Source organism: Dermochelys coriacea, chromosome 14 (genome assembly GCF_009764565.3).
Source record: "Dermochelys coriacea isolate rDerCor1 chromosome 14, rDerCor1.pri.v4, whole genome shotgun sequence".
Taxonomy (NCBI): Eukaryota; Metazoa; Chordata; order Testudines; family Dermochelyidae; genus Dermochelys; species Dermochelys coriacea.
Genome location: NC_050081.1, coordinates 18,823,396 through 18,844,300, shown reverse-complemented (window position 1 = coordinate 18,844,300; position 20,905 = coordinate 18,823,396). Strand labels below are relative to the sequence as shown.

General features: G+C 48.3%; 1 protein-coding gene across 2 annotated transcripts in view; it reads left to right on the top strand.

The window, feature by feature from the left end:
• Positions 1-20,905, top strand: part of SEPTIN9 (septin 9) — a 254,811-nt gene that overhangs the window by 36,145 nt on the left and 197,761 nt on the right. For both annotated transcript variants that reach the window (XM_038371506.2, XM_043497403.1), the window contains exon 2: positions 4,001-4,057. In XM_038371506.2, coding sequence (XP_038227434.1) covers positions 4,001-4,057 — 57 coding nt within the window. The remainder of the gene's footprint in view (positions 1-4,000; positions 4,058-20,905) is intronic.

The following is a 20,905-nucleotide window of genomic DNA, read 5'->3' as shown; positions in this document are numbered from 1 at the left end:
ATCCCCTTTTGGGCCAAGACCAAGTGAAGAAAATCTTAGGGGAATGTTTCTGAAAGTGGTGGAGGTGGTGGTAGAAACAAACACAAGAGATTGCAATGCTGTTTGTGTTACATTAGCACCTAGAGGTCCCAGGAGAGGTTGGGGACTCCACTGTGCTAGGCACTGTGAAAACACCTGGTAAGAAGCAAAACTAGCCCCTGAGAGCTTACAAACAAAATGTAACCCTTCTGCCAGGAAGAGCCAGCAGCAACCAGGACTGGGTTCAATATCTAGGGGTTCCTTTCCATCAGTACAACACAGAACTGGCTCAAGCCTCCACCCAGTAACCTGGGAAAATGATAAGCCACCCCGGGAGCCTCTGAGAGGCAATACTTCCCCAATTGCAAGCACAGAGTCTGAGAGTAGAAAAGAAACTTTTAATAAAAGGAGGGAAGTAACTGGGCGTTAATTTGGGAAAACACCAGAAACAGGGTTCATAAACATAAACCATGAGCAAAAGACCCACCCCCAAGTAAGTTGGGTAGTGTCCTTTTCTCCTCAGGTTCTTAAGTCCAGCAACCCAAAAGTCCCTTTAATGTGCCCGTCCTTCTCTGCACCCCACGCACAGTTGCTGTCCTTGGTCAGTGCAGACCAGAGTTCAGAGGTGCATCTTCAGAGTTCGCCTCCCACCCTGGGTGGAGGTAAGGAAGCACCTTACTTGTTCCGATGCTTGGGGACTTGCCTGCCACTCACTGCGCCTCTCTGCCTGCCAGCCGCCTGCTCGCTCTGCCTTTGCCAGCCACTCATTTGCCAGCTGACTGTCAGTCACCTTCTTCTGCTATCTGTCTCTCTGCCATGACCACTGCACATCAGTCTCTTAGTGATTTTCAGCTCTTTGCAGGCTGGGCAGAATCACTGCCTCATCTCAAGTGATTTCAGCTCTCAGTGACAGAGCATTTAAAATAACAAAAGGGGCTCTAAATGAAGCCTATTTAGCTCTTTCTTTGAACAGTGGGGAGGAACAGGTTAACATGGTCTTTCAACTGAGGGTGACCCCCTCATTTGGGAAAGGTTAAGTACAGTCTTGCTTCCCTGTATTCCTACAATAATTACAACATTGGTAATCATATTTCACTACCCTGGCATTCAGCACTAAGGTGATTTGTAACCCAACACCATCCAAAGCTGATCACTTTGACACCGTTCTATCTGCTGAGCAGGAGCAAGTATATTTACATAAATACACCCAAAGTCTCTCCCCCTCCCAACTAGCTGTCAGGGGACCATTCATTCAGATCCTGCTTACGTCAATAGACAAGGAAACAGAGAGGTGCCCAAGGTCACACCAAAGGTCAGTTGCAGAAATGGGAATAGAACCCAGGGAATAGAACCCACACCAAAGTCCTGTCCACTAGACTCCTGCCTTGTGCTGTCTGATAATGGAAGTTGTTTACAAACTGATCTGCTGGAAGTTCTATCAGACCCCCACTGATACAGATACAGCTGTTGAAGAGACAGGCTTTCTTCCATCTGCATTCGCACATGCAATAGAGCAGTGTTCGCCAGTAGGGGGGAAACATCAGTCTCAATTTTTTCCTTTTGAAATCTGGACTTTTTACTGTCCCCCTTTCACAGGTGATTCTTGCCCTGGGGGCTTTCCCTCTTCTTCCTCCGGGAATGAGGAGCAGGGTGTGTCATCTTGGAACGGGCCAGGGGTTCAGCCACGTGGCTTCGCAGTCACCGAGACTTTTTTATATTACGAAAGGAAAGTGGAGACACACACCCGCACGGCTCTGAGCATGAGGTGCTTTTTCCAAGTGGAGTTGCCAGCCAGAAACCCCTGTCCCAGGGCAGTTAGCATAAGGTTTGCTGCCTTTCCCACCTCCCTCTCTTTTTTAAATAAGGCACAAGCTGTTCCAGCTGAAAGGCTGGAGCAACAATACTTAACCCACTGTCTCAGGGCTCTGGGACCTAGGTGCACCCTGGTTTTCTGACTGGTTGCTGCAGGGTGGGAGGAAAAGACACTTACTAGTGAGCTATGTCTTATAAATGAACTCTGCATTCAACAAAAAGTGGAGAGTTCCAAACCTGCTTGTGTCCTGCAGGTTGCAAGTGTGGTGGGGACCTTAGTGGAAATTCCTGTTCAAAATGCCCTAGTAGCCAATGAGGGTTTGGAAAGAGTAGTGCATCTACTTGGCTACTAGTTACTGGGACTACTAGATCTTAGAGACATTGGTCCTCCAGTCTTCTTCTTAGCATATGACCAGGATTCATCACCGAATTTGGACCACTGATTGGATCATTAGCTCCCCGGCTTGGGCCAGTTACTGATGGGAAGTGCGAAGTTAATGTTGATCCATGCCCCCCAGTCTCGAGTAGAAACCAAGAGAGACTGAAGGATTCTGTTTGGAATCTCTTGGAATTTCCATGGGAGCCAGAACAGCTGATCCACTGGATCCATGATGTAATTGCCACTGCTTGTAGCATCAAGGCACTGCAGAGTCAGTTAGAGAGGGGCAGCCTTAAATCTGTGATTCCTGGATATGGCCAATTCATTTGTTTGTTTGTTTGTTTTAAATCAGAGCTGGTTAATAAGGAAAATTTAACACCCACAGCACAAGTGAAAGATGTGTGGTTGTTGCTATCCTCACATGGGCAATTTGTGGCACAAGGAGGGTAAGTGACTTGTCAAGGAGTAGATAGCAGAACTGGAGACCGAACCCATGAATCCCTCCTTGCAGTCCGTTGCTCTAACCAGTAGACAGCACTGCCTTGCTGACAGTGCAGCAACACCCAGATATATGGAGGATTAGTATTCTCTTTCTGGAACTGGGTATGTGGAATGGAATAAAGGAGAGATTTGGTCACCTTCTAAAGAAAAATATGTTACAGGATGGGGTAAACTTCCTTTGTAACTATCTTCCTGCCACTGTCTGGGTAGCAGCTGGGTGGTTCACACAAACTGCTATGGAAAGACTAACTCATTAAAAAAGGCCTTTCAAACCAAGCCAGATTCAGGTGTCTCTCTTCTGGTTGACCATCAGTCCAGAACACAGGGATGAGTCTAATATTTCAGCCAGTCTAGCCACACTAATACAGATGCTATGTGATAAATTAGTTCTATCTGGTCCTTTTGCATTGACTTTGCTGGTGGAGGGATCCTCTCTGACAGGCACGGAACTAGCAGTGGGTACCATTCACTAGGGTCCCTACGGAATGTCTCCACGGATGCGGCAGGAGCATGCTGTGGTCAGGAAGTGCGTTCTGCAGTGCTGCGCACAGACCACTGCAGTCTCCTGGGCTGATCTAACCTGCACCATAGGCCAAGCTGGCTCTGGGCAGTTCCAGGATATGGGAGGCACATTTCATCCCTTCTAAGTCCCTGTACCATGCACCGTGTGCGTGCACCAGCCTAGACATTGATTTGGGTCTAATATTGTTGTGTTTGCTTGTCTTAGCAAAACTCACTTCTCTGCAAGATCCAGGAGAATGTCTGTGTTTTCCTGTTGGAGAAAACATTGCCAGGCATGAATATCTGTAGTAAAAAAAAGTCCTAGGTTGAAAGGGGTTTGTGTGTCTGTGTGTGTCCGTCCAACTCAATTACTTCAGGACTTTCTTCTCCAATTTCATGACCTTTAAACATGCTTGCAGTTTCTGATACTGCAGAATACTAATAACAACCACTATTAGCCAGTGTATACTTCAGGGGCAGCTGAAGGTTACTAGTGAGGTATTTCTCCATTCAAAATACCCATTCTTGAGATTTCATAGATAATGTTTCTGAACAAAGCAGACACCAGCAGAAGGAGGGTGGCTTGGCAGATCAGGTTTCAGAGTAGCAGCCATGTTAGTCTGTATCTGCAAAAAGAAAAGGTGGAATTAAATACATTTGTTAGTCTCTAAGGTGCCATAGGTACTCCTGTTCTTTTAGCAGATCAGGAATCACAGCATGGACACCGAACCACATGCCAGGTTCACATTAGTTAGCCTTGCACCTTATCACTGATTTTTCTTGCTCTAGGAATCGCCAGGACCTCCAGTGGGAGACTTCGACGACTCGGTGACCCAACAAGTCCAAGTAAGTGGTATTAATACACCTGTTTCCCTGAGTTGTTCTCCTCCAATAGAAAGGTTTCCTCTCCCATGCTTGCCTCTTGGGGCTATCAGAGAGAACCTCTCCCACCTTCCATCAGATAACAAGCACTGCTAGAAGGGAAAGCTAGCTGCTAACAAACACAGAGAGGCTTCCGTACCCTACATATTCTGCACTATAGAATTAGAGGTGAATTACCTGTTGAATGATGGATCCACACATCAAGTCAAGGGTCCAACACCAGTGAGCAGAAAGTGAGAGTGCCCTGAGATTGAATTACAGTTCTGGTAATTAATGGCTTTCTCTCACTCTCCTAAGCCATTATCTTTTATTGCACATGGAGATTTACGGATAATGTGTGCTTGTCCTTAAAATGACATTCTTAATTGCAGCTTGACATGATTTAAGCCGTTTCCCCCATTCAGGAAGAAGCCAGTGGGAGGATTTCTCTCTTTAAACAGGTGTCTCCCAGACTCATTACTGCACAGCTCTCTTGTCCCTCTTCGGAGGCTTTCGGCATTTGAGCCACACTTGCTCTGCAGCCCTGTCTGTATTGAATGTGGTGAGCTTTGGAGTCCTGCTGATATTAACTCTGTGAATTCAGCCCAGACTGGTGAGGGAATTATGAGGCAATAGGGAAAATGCTTGAGGGCAGCAACAACTTTAGGCCTAGGAGATACAGGCAGTTATAGAATCAGAGATTTTTGAGGCCAAAAAGAACCATTAGATCTAGTCTGACCTGGGACTGCCTGAAGCCAGCTAGAACCCTGCGGTAGCTTACACCCGGCCTGAGGGCTGCCTAGGTTACAGTGGTCCCTGGAGGGCTGAGCTTAGCTAGGAGGCCACATCTGAAATAGCACCATGTTAGTGCAGGAGTCCCAAATGTCCCTGTTAGCCAGGTCTCAGCAGGAGGTCAGTGGAATCCGGCTGGAAGAGCAGAAGGGAATCGCCTAGTATGAGGGATGTTGCAGAAGTCCCCAATAGGAAGATGCTCACTGCAGCCAGTGCAAAGGATTCTGGGGCAGGGCTGGGCCTATTTGATCCTGGCAGAGGGAGGGGCCAAAGCCCGCTAGAACGAAAGGCCCAGCTGGGTCCCAGAGCCCGGAAAACTGATTACAGGGGGACCAAAAAGAAAACCGGATGGGAAGTGAAGGTCAGAGGTACAAAGAAAGGGTTCTGGCTGTGGCAAGGTTGGAAAGGACAGAGGTGCTGTGATTAGGCCAACAATTCACCCCGGGCCAATCTTGCTTAAGGGATCCTAGTGACTAAAGCGATGGTTGAAATCCAAATGCACCCTGCCTACAGGTCCTCCCAAGACACTGGCCCTTTGACAAGTTCCCCCAGCTGCTCCTATTCCAGTGGCTCCCTTTCTAATGGCTGGCGGGCTGTAGCTCTTGGAACAGGGTGACCAGCTGTCCTGATTTTACAGGGACAGTCCCGATACTCGGGGCTTCTTCTTATGTAGGCACCTATTACCCCCTACCCCCATTCCAATTTTTCACATTTGCTATCTGGTCATGCTATCATGGAACCTTTGTGCAGTTGCTTCCATATCCAGAAGCCCCGGCTCCAAAAGATGGCACTTCCTCCTGTAGTGAAGTTTGTCTCATGAGAACTCCCATTGGCGTCTATAGGAGTTCCATGCACGGGGATTATGGGTAACACTTTTATTTCCTGTTCCCATCCAGGATTTTATGCTTGCAGATACATGCTCCTGCAAATGCTGTTGGTGCCTTATTAAAGACTGGCTGGAAACTTGTCCCTAAAGCTCCCTTTTCTATCTGTTGCAGTAGTGTTTTTACAGCTAGAAGGAAAGCAGATTCAAAACTGTGCCACTGTTTGTCAAATGCTGTCCCTTTTCCAGCAAGATCCCAGCCGGGAGCTCCTCACTTACTACTATTTAATGCCCAGATGCCCCAGCCAAGTTCAGGGCTTTATGGTTAAAGGCACTGTACAAACCCAGGGTAACAGACTTTGTCTGCTCCATGGGACTAGACAAGACAAATGATGGGAGGGATGAGAAACAGGCTCAGAGAGGGGCAGTGCCTTGCCCAAGTTCACCCAATAACAAAGACAGGTTTGGAATCCAGATCTGCTCAGTGCCAGTCTGCTGCCCCATGTGCTGGACCACACCGCCACTGCAATGGCATTTCCCCAGGAAAACAAACCCTGTGTCAAATGAAGTGGCCTTTTGTTTGCAAGCTGGGAAATGACTTCTTGCTCCAACTGCTGCTGTGCTGGGGAGCATGGGCACGGCTTCTCCCGCACAAACCCCCCAGTCGCAGCGGGCGTATGAGGAGTGGGGCTGGAGAATAAGGGTCAAGTTTCAGTTTTAGCTCAGTGTGGCACCAGGGGGCTCAGGAACCCAGCCAGGCCCAAGCTGCTTGCGCATAAAACTCTAGAGCCGCAGTGCTTCACACTGTCCACTCAGCATCTGTGACAGGTATCTTAGTTCTACAGCTCCACCTGCCTACTGCACTGCCTACGGCTAATGCAAGTAGAGCGATGGATGAAGCTGTCCAGATGGCTACCGGGAGATGGCGGTGGGAACCCAAATCCAGTTTGTTTCTTGAACGTTGCTTTACATCAGGGTCATAGTGCAATGCACCTGCAGGAGGCTGTGGTGTCTCCACTGATGAAGAATCCGACTTTGTACCTGGCTCCTCTGCATAGAGTCACAGCGAGCAGTAGCCATCTTGGGTCAATCACTTGGGGGGAAGGGAGAATACTTGTGGGTTTCATTCCCTTAGTGTGAACGGAATCCTTCATACCCACACACCCCATGTGAGTGTGAATTCTGATCTCCTGCAGCGGGGTGGCTTCCTCTTGCACTGTCACTACTCAATTTAAAAGAGCTGTAGAGAAGTGAGCTGGAGCCAGCTGGCCAAGGTGAACGGAGTTGGATGGTCACCTTTCCCTAATGGCTACACTGAAATTCTTCCATTTAAAACACCCATGTGGTCTTCCAGATGGCGGGCCTGTGAAAGCATCACTGGGGACATGAGCGCTGGGGTCTGGTGCTCTTGACTGGGCTGTGTAATCCAGGGAGTGTTTTGCCAATCGATCTGGCATGGAACTTGCTTCTAGGCCTTTCCCTAGCAGCTGTGTTCCCAGTTTGGAAGCTCTTTCTGGAGGAGATGCTGAGGAATAGAGAGAGAGAGAGAGCTGGCAGCTGCTAGCCTCCATAAATCCATTTCCACAAGTATTCGCTGGCGACATTTATAGTCACAGGGCTGCTCTTCGAGCTTGAATGCTCATTTTCAAAGAGAATCTGGCTTAGTTGGTCTTTTAAGCGGTACCAGGTGCATGCAGCCAGAGCTCATAGTGCTGTGACTCTCCTTGGGAACCTTCTCTCTGCCTGGCAATTGGACTCAACAGCCAGTCTGTGGACACCCATTTCCAGCTCTAACAGACCATTGCTTATACTTTGTCACTTGAAAAACAGATTTTTTTCCTTTGCGAAATAATCAAGAGAAATATGAAGCCAGTGGGGTCAGCCTGGAATGTTTGTTTGGTTTGGCAACTCCTTTATTAGTCTCTCTGTATCTGAACATGGGTTTTCCCACACCAGGACTGGTCCTCCACCAGAGGCTGAGATGAAATCATGGTCCCAAAACTCCTTTTATACTTCAACTCCCTTCCCTTTTGATTGCCACAGCTGTTCTCTTCCCTCTCTGCTGGGATGGAGGTAGCTCTGGCATGCGCCGTTTTAGGAACTAGCAATGAGATGGTAGCACTTAGGACAGCACAATCACTGCCACTGTGCCCTTGCACAGGGGTTGGGCACAAAAGTGTGAGGAGGCTTCCTGTACTTTCTTCATCCCCTTGCATGCACCCCTGCAGGGCTGGGCACAATTAGGCTGTATATGTAGAGAAATTATCTATTGCAAGAAGCCACAAGACAAATCTTTGTTCTGTTTGCTCTGGGGAAGACCATAGGGCAGTAGAAACAACTTATGCAAATACCATTTTTAAGGGACAGACCTGCCCAAAAAAACCCCTATTTTTCCATGCACCAGAAGGTAAAATACAATAGAAAAAAATGGACCTGATGGGGGTGTATACCTAGTGAAAATACATTTTCAAACCTCTGGTGCTGCCGGGTCTTGGTGAAGGAACGCATTTGGGTGCATCGGAATTATTAGTGTAACAAGCTTGTCAGAATTTTATTTTCTCACTCAGTTTGTTTGTAACACTCTTTGGCTTGACCATGGACAATGTGCTATAAAAGCAGGACTGGGATATTTGGCATCCATCTTTGTAGACTCTATATTTGTAGTCTGTCTCTTCACCTGGATGTTAATCACAGATAGTTTATATAAAGTGACAGTTTTAAAATAAGCCCCGACTCCTTTGAAAGAGCACAGCATATGCTGAACTTGACAAGAAAGTGACTGAAATGGGATGGGTCCCTGTGGGGACATATGGGAGCATGCGGATGTGAGGAGTTTCCTACTGACTTCCAATGCAACTCCGATGTTCCCATCCTCCTTGCCCCTGGGGAATTTTTCATAGGCTGACATGGTACTTCCTGAAAACATTCCCTCCCCATTACTACACATGCTGTCCCTCTGGAGTCTGTTCCAAAGCTCGCTGAAGTCAATGAGAGTCTTTCCATTGGCTGAGGTGGGTGTTGACTCAAGCCCTTAGAGAATCCACAAATCCTGGTTATCAGTTCACTGTAACTCTCTTTAGATCTTGATCTATCCTGCTTGCCGGGCCCCACTGCTGGAATCTCCATTAAAGGACTCTAGTTTCCTTTGTCCTTGCTGGCTTTAGTTCAGCTCTCTGGGTACGACAGGTATCTAGCTCCCAGAGGAGAGGTTTTCAGCACAACATTACAAACTACCTTGCTTCTGCTGCGAGGCCTGCAAGAAATAATCCAGCCTGTGATGATGTGGCAGAGGGGCAGCTGGGAGGAAGTGAATATAACTTTATGCAATGCAAAGCACAGGGAAAACAGCAGGTGTGTGGAACAATTCTGTCTGTCTGATAGACTTCTTCTCTCCCCTGTCTCTGCCTGATGCTTGTCTCCTTAGTGTGTAAGGTATTCTGGGCAGGGGTCCACTGCCTGCACAGCACCGAGCACAGTGGGGCTCTGATCTGATCAGGGCCTCTGACCACTACCACGATAGCATAAATATTGGCAACCCCGCTTTTGGTGGCCTCAGTATGGTGGGGCCCAGGACTGACTGGGTCATGGAGATGGAACTAACCTTTTAGCCAGGCACCAGTCCTGGAAAGTTCCTTTGGCTCCCACTGAAGCTGAGAAGCCCAATCTCGCACCTACTGATGTTAAGGACATTTTGCTATTGTCTTCAGAAGGGCAAGATCTGGCTTGCTATGAGTGGAGCACTGAGCACCTTGCAGAACTGGGCTCCCGGAAGCAGATCCCTGTGCGGCAGAGTTGCCACACTAGAGGTAATGCCGGCTTTGCCATGACCCACCCCACATTCCTTCTCTGAAGGAAGAAAGGGCTTCAGTCTTCAGGGCTGAATTAACCAACAAGAAGCTTCTAACAGAACTAGCTTCTGTGCTTTTCCTTGGTGGGATCTTATCTCTGGAGCCTGCTGGTCCCTGTGTTATCATCCCTGTGCTCTGTCCATGCTGCCCTGTATCCCAAGGGGCTGAGAGATGTGCCTCCTACCACTTCTCAGAATTCTGAGAGGCTCCAGCTGCCTCTGGGGCTTTGCCCATTGCAAACGTTCTTCTCTTTTCGTTATCGTTTTTGGTGTGATGGTAACTTTCTTTCAAATTTATTCTGCCTCCCCAGGAGATATTTGGATGGCTGCTGGCATCTCTTACCCACCATACCCCTTCTTCTCTCCGGAATGCTGCAGAATTTGTCTAATTTTAAATTATTATTTTAGGAACGCTTATCACCTTTCAATCAACAGATCCCCTGGAGAACTCCCACTCTCTCCTTTGATACCTTGCTACACCTCTCCTTGGGCAGTCTTACGTTCACAGTCTCTCTCCCTTTTTACTTGCTTTCTTAGCCACTTGTACTTCTTCCACATCAGTCGTTCCCTGGATGTGTTGTCTGAGATCTCAGATCTTCTTGTGGCAGGTTCTTGCTGCTCTATCCGGTGCACAGAGGAAAGCGAAAGTTATCCTAACAATGATTTCCTGGAGCAATGACTTAGCTACAGAAAATGTGCTGGAAGTTTAAGTAGATGCATAAGTGCTTTGCTGGATCAGTGCCTTGGTTCAAATTTGGTCCTTGGCAGATACTGGGTCAAGTGACCATTCAAAGGCCACAGCTGAGTGTTCAGGTTATGGTTGTCCCCAAAGGGTAGACTGAAGGATGGCTTCAGAATGAATATGCACCTGCTGATGCTGTGGTATTGTACCATGATGTCTTAATCTTTGCCTCTTCCTGCCCTGAGGATGACTCTATGGGTGATGATGTTGCTTTCTCATAATGTTGTGGTATCTTGATGCAAAGACATGATCATAATAGCACACTGCAATAATCCAACGTCACAAGGCTGCAAAGCCCTGAAGATCCCTCTTAAAAACTCTGATTCTCCTGCAAATTTGGGGATGGGAAGTGACACCAGTCTGGATGATAGGTGTTGCACTAAACCATCACCTTGGGAAAACTGGCTTCAAATTCTTGGCCACCAGTGAAATAGTCCGTAGTCAGGTCTTAGTATCTAGTGCACTTTAGTTCATTTCATATGCAAACACAAAGATGCTGTCTTGACTTATGGTGTGGTATGTCCTCATCAGCTATATCCAAAGACAGAAAGGGGACTAGGTAGAAGTTCTAGGGTAACTGGAGTGCAGAGACGCTAAATTGAAAGACACAGAATTAGTCTGGTTTCTTCAGACTCTACTTATATAGTCTCCCTTTTTCTGGTGTGAGCCCTTTTTAATTTTAATAAACTTTTTCATGTTGAAAATCTTAACGAGCAGTTCAGTGCTTTGATTTATACTGTAATAAATATTTACAGCTCCATATAACTGCAGCTCCATTTCCCCTCGTTTCAGGGCCAAATTTCCTCTCTCCGCTCGCTTGTCCTGCACCTTGGAGCACTTATAACTGGGATGATTGTGGTTTTTCCCCTGTAGCTGCCACTCAGTCAGGGATGGCATGGGGCTCTTCGCCACCCCAAGGTGCCTTTCCACAGCCATTGCACCCTGCGGGCCAGATTTTCAAGAGTTCTGGCCATAAGCAATGGGGGCTGCTGGGCGCTGAGCCCTTGCAGATCTGGCCCAGAGCCATCTTGGAAATCTGGTCCTGTGACCCCTTCCTCAGCTTCTCTCCTCCCTGTGCCAGTGCCCTTTTGCCATAGCCAGGCATCTGCAAGCAGGCTAGCACCTCCAGTTCCAGGACACCCCCTAGACACAAGGGAGGCCCAGTGATTAGGGTGCTACTGGGGGACTTAGGAGAGATCTGGGTTCAATTCCTGGCTCTGCCACACACTTCCTGTGTGACCTTGAGCAAGTGACTTGTCTCAGTTCCCCATCTGTACCCTGGGGATAACAGCACTGCCCTGCCTCACAGGGGGGTCATGAGGGTAAATACATAGACATGTTTGTTTGAGGCACTCAGAGACCTTGGTAAGGGGACCATATGCAGACCCTGGCTACAGGTGCCATTGCAGCCTGTGTATGGGGATTGACTAAGGTCTGATCACTGAAGCTACAGAGCTGGACCTAGCGAAGCCTATTCAGAAGTGGAACAGGGACAATTGAAGGATTGCCCTCTTCCCCACACCCACCTAGGTGGCCCTCCTGTATGGTCACTTGCTCCGATTCCCCACCCCTCAAATTCCAGATTCAGCGTCACTTGGGAATTTACAACCTCTTTTCCCTGCCCAGCCCAGGAAGGATGATTAACAAGTTTCAATGCTCAGTAACCACAGTCAGCAGCACTGCACAGCAAGAAATGGCTGCTCCACAAGAGTTGGAGGGGCCCCTGCTGAGAGTCCATTGGACATACAAATGTCTGGGTTTGGCAATGTCATCCGACAATTAAACAAGGGAATACAGTCCATCAGGCTGAGTAATGTGGGAGGTTTGGGGTCTGTATTAAACACACAATTGGAAACAGGCGACTCCTCTTTAGGACGAGTGGAGGCTGGGCGGGAAGAGAGAGAAGAGCAGAAGCCCTAAATCAGAACTTCCATGGCAAACTCTAGCTCCCAACCTAACATGCCAGCTCGGCACGTCTTTGGTAGCCTTGGCTATCATTTATGCAGCATGGAAATGTGTTTCTTGTGGCGGCAGGGCTTCCCCCACTGAACTTTCTTCAGATTCAGCCCTGAGGAATACTAGTGAATGAAAATAATTGTTGACACATGCCAGCCAGGCAGGAGTGTATATTACCTGGCAGGTCTATGAATAGCCCCAAAGCATCTGAGTGGAGAGAATCTACATCTTGGGATGCCAGCTGCTGTCTGTAGTTTGGTTTCCTTCCAGGCTACTCTCTGGCTTTTGTCCAGAGGAAAGAACATCTCTGGCAGGGTGCTGGTGCAGCACCCAGATTGGGGTGCAGGTAAAGCGGTATACTTTTGGGGTGCACGCAAGCCCTAATGAGGAGATGGCCTTTAAATCTGATGCAGGGAAATTATTCCTTTACTAGATCTGTTTCTGGATCAGGTGATTTGTTTGTCAGAACTCCCACCCGGGTAAGAGAGGAAGAGGTGCCTCATGTTTCCCTGCTTTTGTTCTCTATCTTGCTGCATGGTTAATTAATTTTCAGCCAGTCAGACCAATAGAGAGGCATTACACCAGAGCCAGCAGCAATCCAGGGGAGGCACAGTGAGTCTATCCACAAGAGGCAGAGTGCTAGCAACGTCCCTAGTTTTGCACCATCAGCACTTGGCTGAAGACCGACCACAGTTTATCTTGAGGCTGCTTGGAAGCGCAATGCATAATTTAGAGAAGCACAAAGCTCAGGCCCAGCTATCTGGGTTGCATTATAAAGGGCACTCACTGACAGCATGAAAACCTTCATCCGAGAGGTTTGTCTTTTACTCTCAAAATGATCCTACCAGACACAAGGCGAGAAGTACCATGCCCTAGTTCTGTTACTCTTGGAGTCACTTGTGCCCTTCCTTCTTCTCTTACCCTGAGTAGGTCAAGGGACAAAGGGACTGAAAGAGCGATTGGAGGTGAGGGAGTGTGGAATGGAATCTCATGAGTAGGGGCCTCCAGAGAACTTAATTCAAGGACCTCATGAGACTGATGCTGGTGACAAAATGAAAGGTTGATGTTCTCTATCGAAGTCTGAGCAGACACTGTAAAATCCCCTTCACCACAAAGCGTGGCACTGACACAGCTGTGAGAGGGACCCAGGAGTGGAGGCACAGGAGATGTTAAGGCAGGTCGGGACTGAATGTTGTCGCAGGGGTTCACAGCTCCTGTCCATAGTTATTGCTATAAAGCCACTGCCCTAGGCAGCGAAATCCATCCCTAAACTCAGAGACATTTTTAAAAATATTCAAGTTCCAGGGGAATCCTTAGCGAATGAAATTGTAGAACAATTCAATCCTTTTCCCCACCATTAAGATTTTTCATGTTTCCAAAGAATCAAAGGTCAGAGGAGGAGAGATTTTTCATCAGCCTTTGCTGAACTAGGTGCCAAGTGACAGTATTTCCCAGGCATGGCAACTCCTTACCAGAGCTACTGCTCTTATCTCACGGCTTTACAGAGCAAGAGGACTGGAGTTATAGATGGAATAGGGAGAAAATGTTTTACCTGCAAATTTTAAACTTTAACTGTGATTCCCTACTAGTAAAATGTCCATTTATCGGTATAGCTTATACCAGTTCCCCTAAGCAAGACAATGATACCAGCAGAAGGACCTTGCCACTGTAACAGCAGCTACACTTGGGCTTTTGCTAGGACAGCTAGGTCAGCACAACAAATATCCAGCGCTTGTCTGTAGAACGTGGTTCACCAGCTTCATCAAGGTGTCTCGTTGGGTGACGTTCTTTCCAGTGCACCTGCTGTGCAGCCTCGCCATCCTCAGGCCTGGGCTGCACTGGGAGCTTTGCTGCCATAGCTAGAGCAGTTGGGGAAGGGATTTTTATTTCTTTATTTTAGTGTTTTGCTGACCTGGCTGTCCTAGCAAAAGCCCAAGTGTAGCTGCTGTTATAGTGGCAAGATCCTTCTGGTGGTATCATTATCTTGCTTAGGAGAACTGGTATAAGCTATACTGATAAAAGGACATTTTGCTGGTATAAACTGTCTATACTAGCAAGGTTTTCCAGCAAACTCTTTGAGAGCAGAGCAGGCCTCACTTCCCATTGCTTCAGGAAGTGTGACCGCTCCAACTGGAGGTTGGGACATGGTGGAAGAGTAACAACGCCTGGCATTTCTGTTACACCTTCCATTCAGGGTCTCAAAATGCACTACAGGTATGGGAGCAAATTCCTCCTTGGTGTAACGCCTTTGAAGACAATGGCATGACACTAAGCAATGAATACCCCCGTCCTAAATTCTGTGATACTGTGGTTTGAACCGTTATAGCTGAATGCTTCGAAGGGTAGTTTTCAGTAAGCCACTGCCACTCCAATGGAGAGTCATTCAGCTCGATAGAGCACCCTACGTTTTTGTATCCTTCAAGTCTTTTGGGTCTGCTAAAAAGAACTGGAAATCTCATGGCAGCATCACTGTGAGGGAACCCACAGGAAAGGATTTATTGCACAGATGGGGATGCTGAGGCCAAAACGTTTTACAGGGTCTGTGAATCTGGGATGCCTTAATATTGAAATGGAATCATGAATGGTCTGCTGGTCAGAGGGGCTGAGCGAATGGAGCTGTGGGTTTTTATACCTTCGCTGTTTCCAGTTGGGCAACCAAAAATTGAGGCAACCCAAAACGAGCGCACGCTTTTGAAAGATGAGGCTTAAGCGAATTCCCCAAGACCATGTAGTGAGTTCATGGCAGAGTGGGGACTAGTGTCCAGGGCTCCTGAAGCTCAGGGTCCTGCCTCCCTCATAGGACCATTGTCACTCTCTTTATGCCTAGAAGCAGTGAAAGGGTTAACCTCAGAGATGAGTTGGTGTTAGGAGACAGATGAGACAACGCAGTTCATAGAATCATAGAATCATAGAATATCAGGGTTGGAAGGGACCCCAGAAGGTCATCTAGTCCAACCCCCTGCTCAAAGCAGGACCAAGTCCCAGTTAAATCATCCCAGCCAGGGCTTTGTCAAGCCTGACCTTAAAAACCTCTAAGGAAGGAGATTCTACCACCTCCCTAGGTAACGCATTCCAGTGTTTCACCACCCTCTTAGTGAAAAAGTTTTTCCTAATATCCAATCTAAACCTCCCCCATTGCAACTTGAGACCATTACTCCTCGTTCTGTCATCTGCTACCATTGAGAACAGTCTAGAGCCATCCTCTTTGAAACCCCCTTTCAGGTAGTTGAAAGCAGCTATCAAATCCCCCCTCATTCTTCTCTTCTGCAGACTAAACAATCCCAGCTCCCTCAGCCTCTCCTCATAAGTCATGTGCTCTAGACCCCTAATCATTTTTGTTGCCCTTCGTTGTACTCTTTCCAATTTATCCACATCCTTCCTGTAGTGTGGGGCCCAAAACTGGACACAGTACTCCAGATGAGGCCTCACCAGTGTCGAATAGAGGGGAACGATCACGTCCCTCGATCTGCTCGCTATGCCCCTACTTATACAACCCAAAATGCCATTGGCCTTCTTGGCAACAAGGGCACACTGCTGACTCATATCCAGCTTCTCGTCCACTGTCACCCCTAGGTCCTTTTCCGCAGAACTGCTGCCGAGCCATTCGGTCCCTAGTCTGTAGCGGTGCATTGGATTCTTCCATCCTAAGTGCAGGACCCTGCATTTATCCTTATTGAACCTCATTAGATTTCTTTTGGCCCAATCCTCCAATTTGTCTAGGTCCTTCTGTATCCTATCCCTCCCCTCCAGCGTATCTACCACTCCTCCCAGTTTAGTATCATCCGCAAATTTGCTGAGAGTGCAATCCACACCATCCTCCAGATCATTTATGAAGATATTGAACAAAACGGGCCCCAGGACCGACCCCTGGGGCACTCCACTTGACACCGGCTGCCAACTAGACATGGAGCCATTGATCACTACCCGTTGAGCCCGACAATCTAGCCAGCTTTCTACCCACCTTATAGTGCATTCATCCAGCCCATACTTCCTTAACTTGCTGACAAGAATGCTGTGGGAGACCGTGTCAAAAGCTTTGCTAAAGTCAAGAAACAATACATCCACTGCTTTCCCTTCATCCACAGAACCAGTAATCTCATCATAAAAGGCGATTAGATTAGTCAGGCATGACCTTCCCTTGGTGAATCCATGCTGACTGTTCCTGATCACTTTCCTCTCCTCTAAGTGCTTCAGGATTGATTCTTTGAGGACCTGCTCCATGATTTTTCCAGGGACTGAGGTGAGGCTGACCGGCCTGTAGTTCCCAGGATCCTCCTTCTTCCCTTTTTTAAAGATGGGCACTACATTAGCCTTTTTCCAGTCATCCGGGACTTCCCCCGTTCGCCACGAGTTTTCAAAGATAATGGCCAAGGGCTCTGCAATCACAGCCGCCAATTCCTTCAGCACTCTCGGATGCAATTCGTCCGGCCCCATGGACTTGTGCACGTCCAGTTAACAAAACCCGACCTATACATTTGTCCAGAGCTTCAGATGACTCCAACTTTTAACTTTGATTTAGTCATTTTCACAGGCCACTTCCAACATCAGGTGATCAAGGCTATAACTGTAGTATTTCCAGTCTCACCAGAAGCAGGGATGATCTGAATGCCTCCTGAGAGACTTTGCTGCCAGGAGATTTCCAGTTCTTTTCAGCAGACCCAAGAGACCTGAAGGATGCAAAAATGTAGGATGCTTTTTCGAGCTGAATGACTCTCCACTGAAGTGGCAGTGGCATGCTGAAAACTGCCCTTCTAAGCATTCGGCTATAATGGTTCAAAGCACAGTAGCTTAGATTTAGGGGTACTGCAGGGTTTGGGGCTGAGACTATGATACTGATTGAAGCTCATGCTTTGAGGCCTGGCCTCTAACCTTTACTTTGACACAGCAGCAAAGGAGTTAACAGCTGGTTGTTGAAGCCTGGTTGCCTTGAACATGTTCCTAGATGAGGTCATTTGAATTTCCTGGGGCGGTCTCTATTCCCTTTTGTTTTATGCACCAGGCGGGCTACCCCAGCTGCGTGTAGCCCTGTGCCAAAGAGTGCCCACATGTGCATGCGTCACTCACTCCTCTTGGGCGTTAGTGCCAGGCTGGCATTTGAAATGTGTCCTCTTTGTGTTCCTAATTGGGCGGAGGAGGATGCGGGGACAGAAAGCAAAGGCTGAAGCTGCATCGATTGGATGCAGCTGTGCACCAAGTCACAGCACCACTCACTCACTTTTGGCCCCACTATGACGGACGAGCTGCGGGGCCAAACCTGCGTGGGTGGGTGCGGGGAGGCCAGTGCTGCTGCTCCTCGCTGCTGCCATTGGGAAAGTCCAATGCTGCTGACTTTCTCCCCTGCTAATGATACGCACCAGGTGTAACGTACTTGCGGCTGCAGACACCACCAACGTATCTGATGGTTTGCAGGTGGTGAGGGGGGTTCTAGTGTCCAGGACTGTGAGGTTTATAGTGATTTATGTGAGCATGGCTAAGAGTTTCAGAAGTGGCTAGTGATTTTGGGTGCCTCGTGTTATACTCACAGCATTCACACAGCGAAGGTAGGTAAAACCATAAAGGATTCCTGCCGGATGGTTGCAATGTAACACTACTTTATTTTTTTGAATTCAGATAATGCACAAGAACCCCAAAACACACAGAGAGAAAACAGGCTGCTCCCAAGGGCAGCAAGGCACAACTCACACCACGTTTGCTTTGACCTGGCTCTTTCCAGACTAACTTTTGCTGCCAGTGCTCATGTGCTTTGCTACAAAGCCCTGTAAGTAGGACCAGGAACGGCCCCCCCACTTAAAGCGATAGCTTGCAATTCCAACACAGTCCTCAGTATACCGCACCTCAGGTTTCGAGTGTCCAACCTGAGACCTCTTAAAGGGGTCTGATTTCTTGTGGAAGGCAAGTGCTCAGCACTTTCTTTACAGTATCTCTGGTTGGGAACCCCAATATCATGAGTCATTTTGGGTTTGTTAGGTATATGGGGTGGTCCAGGTGGGAGAGGTGGTATAAAATATTGAGGAATATTTGAGGTTTATTTATTTATGGGGTATTCTGGGTTTGGCATGATAGGGTCACAGAGTTTAAGACCAGGAGGGGCCACCAGATCATCTAGTGTGACCACCTCACAAGCCACCAACATCCCCCAGCACCTGCACACTCAGCCCAACAACCGAAATGGGACCAAAATGTTACAGCCCACGGGAGACTAAACTGTTCTGTGCCACAGGCAGAGAACAGGAGGGAGTGAGCTGTACCATGGTCAGAGGCCCCAGCCATGATCAAGTGAGATGTACTCAGAGAATCCTGGCAAGTGACCTGTACCTTCACGCTGCAGAGGAAGGCAAAAAAAAAACCCCAAGGTCACTGCCAATCTGGGGGGAAATGCCTTCCCAGCCCCAACCATGGCGATCAGTTAGACCCAGAGCATGTGAGCAACAACCAGCCAGCACCTGAGAGAGAGAGAGAGAGAGAATACTCAGCACCACCTCAGAGCCTTGACCCACCCCATCCAGTGACCCATCTCCAGCTGTGACCATCCCTCATCCTTCAGAGGAAGGAGATTTTAAAAATACCAACAGAATACATTGGAGGAGGGGAGGTGGGAATCCCTTCCTGACCTCTGCTGTGGCCATCTGAAACCCTGAAGCATGAGCTTTTAGGAATGTATGATAGAAACTGGAAGTGAGTTGCTGCCCCCTGCCATCACAAGCATTCAATTCACCATCTGTGAAATGGGGATAGTGGTATTTCCTTTCACGCACTCTTTGACTGTCTTTGTTGTTTAGACTGTGCTCTTTTTGGGGCAGGGTCTCCATTACTATGTGTTGGTACAGCGCAACAGGGCCCTTATCTGGGTTGGGGCCTCGAGGCATTACTGAAATACTGTTGCCTTTGGACAGACCGTCAGTCAGGTTCTTTATAGTCTCAGCACCAGCCAGCCTCTGGAGTAAACTCCTTAAGCCGTAGCCCTTTCAAGTGAGTATGGCAAGCTGCTGCGGCAGGGACAGGCTGGGGTGAGGGGAGCAGAGAAGAGGGGAAGTCACAGTGGAATTTAGCTTTGTCTGGTTTACTTTGCTAGTCTCGTTCCATTGCAAAGGCAAAACAAAACAATCCCCCTAAACTGAACACAGTGCACCCAGAGAGAGAGCTGCACACATTCATTATCAACCCTCCCAGCACCAACATGTATCCAGTGAGGAACACAACAACCTTGATGGGGGGCGGCGGTGGTGGAAGGCACTCAGCCTGCCTGAAAGCACTGCACACTACTTCACACGCACAGGAGCTAAGCAGAGAGTGAGGCTGCAGGCAGCTTCTCCGGTGTCTGGGGGAGAAGAGGAGAAATATTTCCAGCCAGGGTGTTGACAGGTACTGTTGAGATTATTCCACTATTGATGTGTGTGTGTGTGTGTGCATGTGTGTGTTTGCGTGTGCATGTGAGGAGGGGCATACAGCATGATCCCACCTCTTCTATTTAGCACAGGAATGCATTCAGCAGCATAGAGTGGGGATCAGGTGCGAGGAAAGAGCTGTCTGGCTTCAATGGCTAGCGTGCCATTGTTTAAGCGAGATCGGTGCTGTAGCTATGTTTAGTCAGGAATCCTCCTCGCTGCACGTTTGTCTTTCTCCCATGATTGTTTTCTCCCATTTTTTTTCACCTCCACAATGGCAGTTTGCAAACTTTTCTCAAGGGCTGGTCGTTGTGAGACCCGCTGATGGGCTCTCTGCGCTCTCTCTTCCCTCCTTGGCAACCCTGTGTCTTGACGTCAGCCGGGGATAAGTGGCAGTTTTCAGGACTCTGGCTTGCTTGGAGAAATCTTGCTGGCTTCACACCACAGGCATGCTGTGAGCCTCCAAGGCAGGAACATCCGGCTACCATCTAGTGTTTATCGAAACCCCTAATTGTATCTTAGGCACAGAGCACGCATTTACCCACCTCTAAATTTGTCCTCTAAGCAGGGCTGCAGAAGAGATGGGAACGCGGCCGCTCTCTTCGTGTCTTTATCGTTCTGGTTGGATGATTTTGCTGTTTACTCTGCAATGGAAGCAGGGGATCAGCTACTGTGGACAGTTGATGCTGGGCTGCGAGGCACTAAAGGTTATGGATGGAATTCTGGGAACCACGAAAATCATTCCTGTGGGTGCCGGGGCGGATCAGGTAGCAAAATACAACTCTGACTCGTGGGTCTTGGATCAACTCCTGCTGGTCTGAATTTTTCCAGTTGAATTTCTTGTGCCTAAAAGCAGGCCTGATGATCTGAGAACTGTTCAGGCCTTCAAGATTCTGACACTCTTAGCAAGCCCTGTAGTGTTGCCAATCCAGCCTGGCTTTTGCAGCATAGTCCCTATTTTAACAGGTGGATCTCTTCTGCTAGCAGGACCTGAAAGACCACTGATGAGAACCAGAGGCTTCCTTAGGCCAGTGCAATGGCATCCTGCTATGTTAACCCATGGCGAAGTTTCTTTGTGGTGTTGCCTGGCAACACTATGATGGTCCTTGGAATGATGCGGTGGCACGAAGCAGCGAAATCCATCCTGCCGGGAGAAACTGCTGGAAGTGGCCGTGCTGGCTAAAAGATGGGAGGGGTGGCACCCGGGAGCGCCCCTCTCAGGAGAGTGCCCTATGCACTGTGGTGTGTGGGAAGGGAAGTCCTTTCCCCAGAAAGCTGTTCTTGTAAG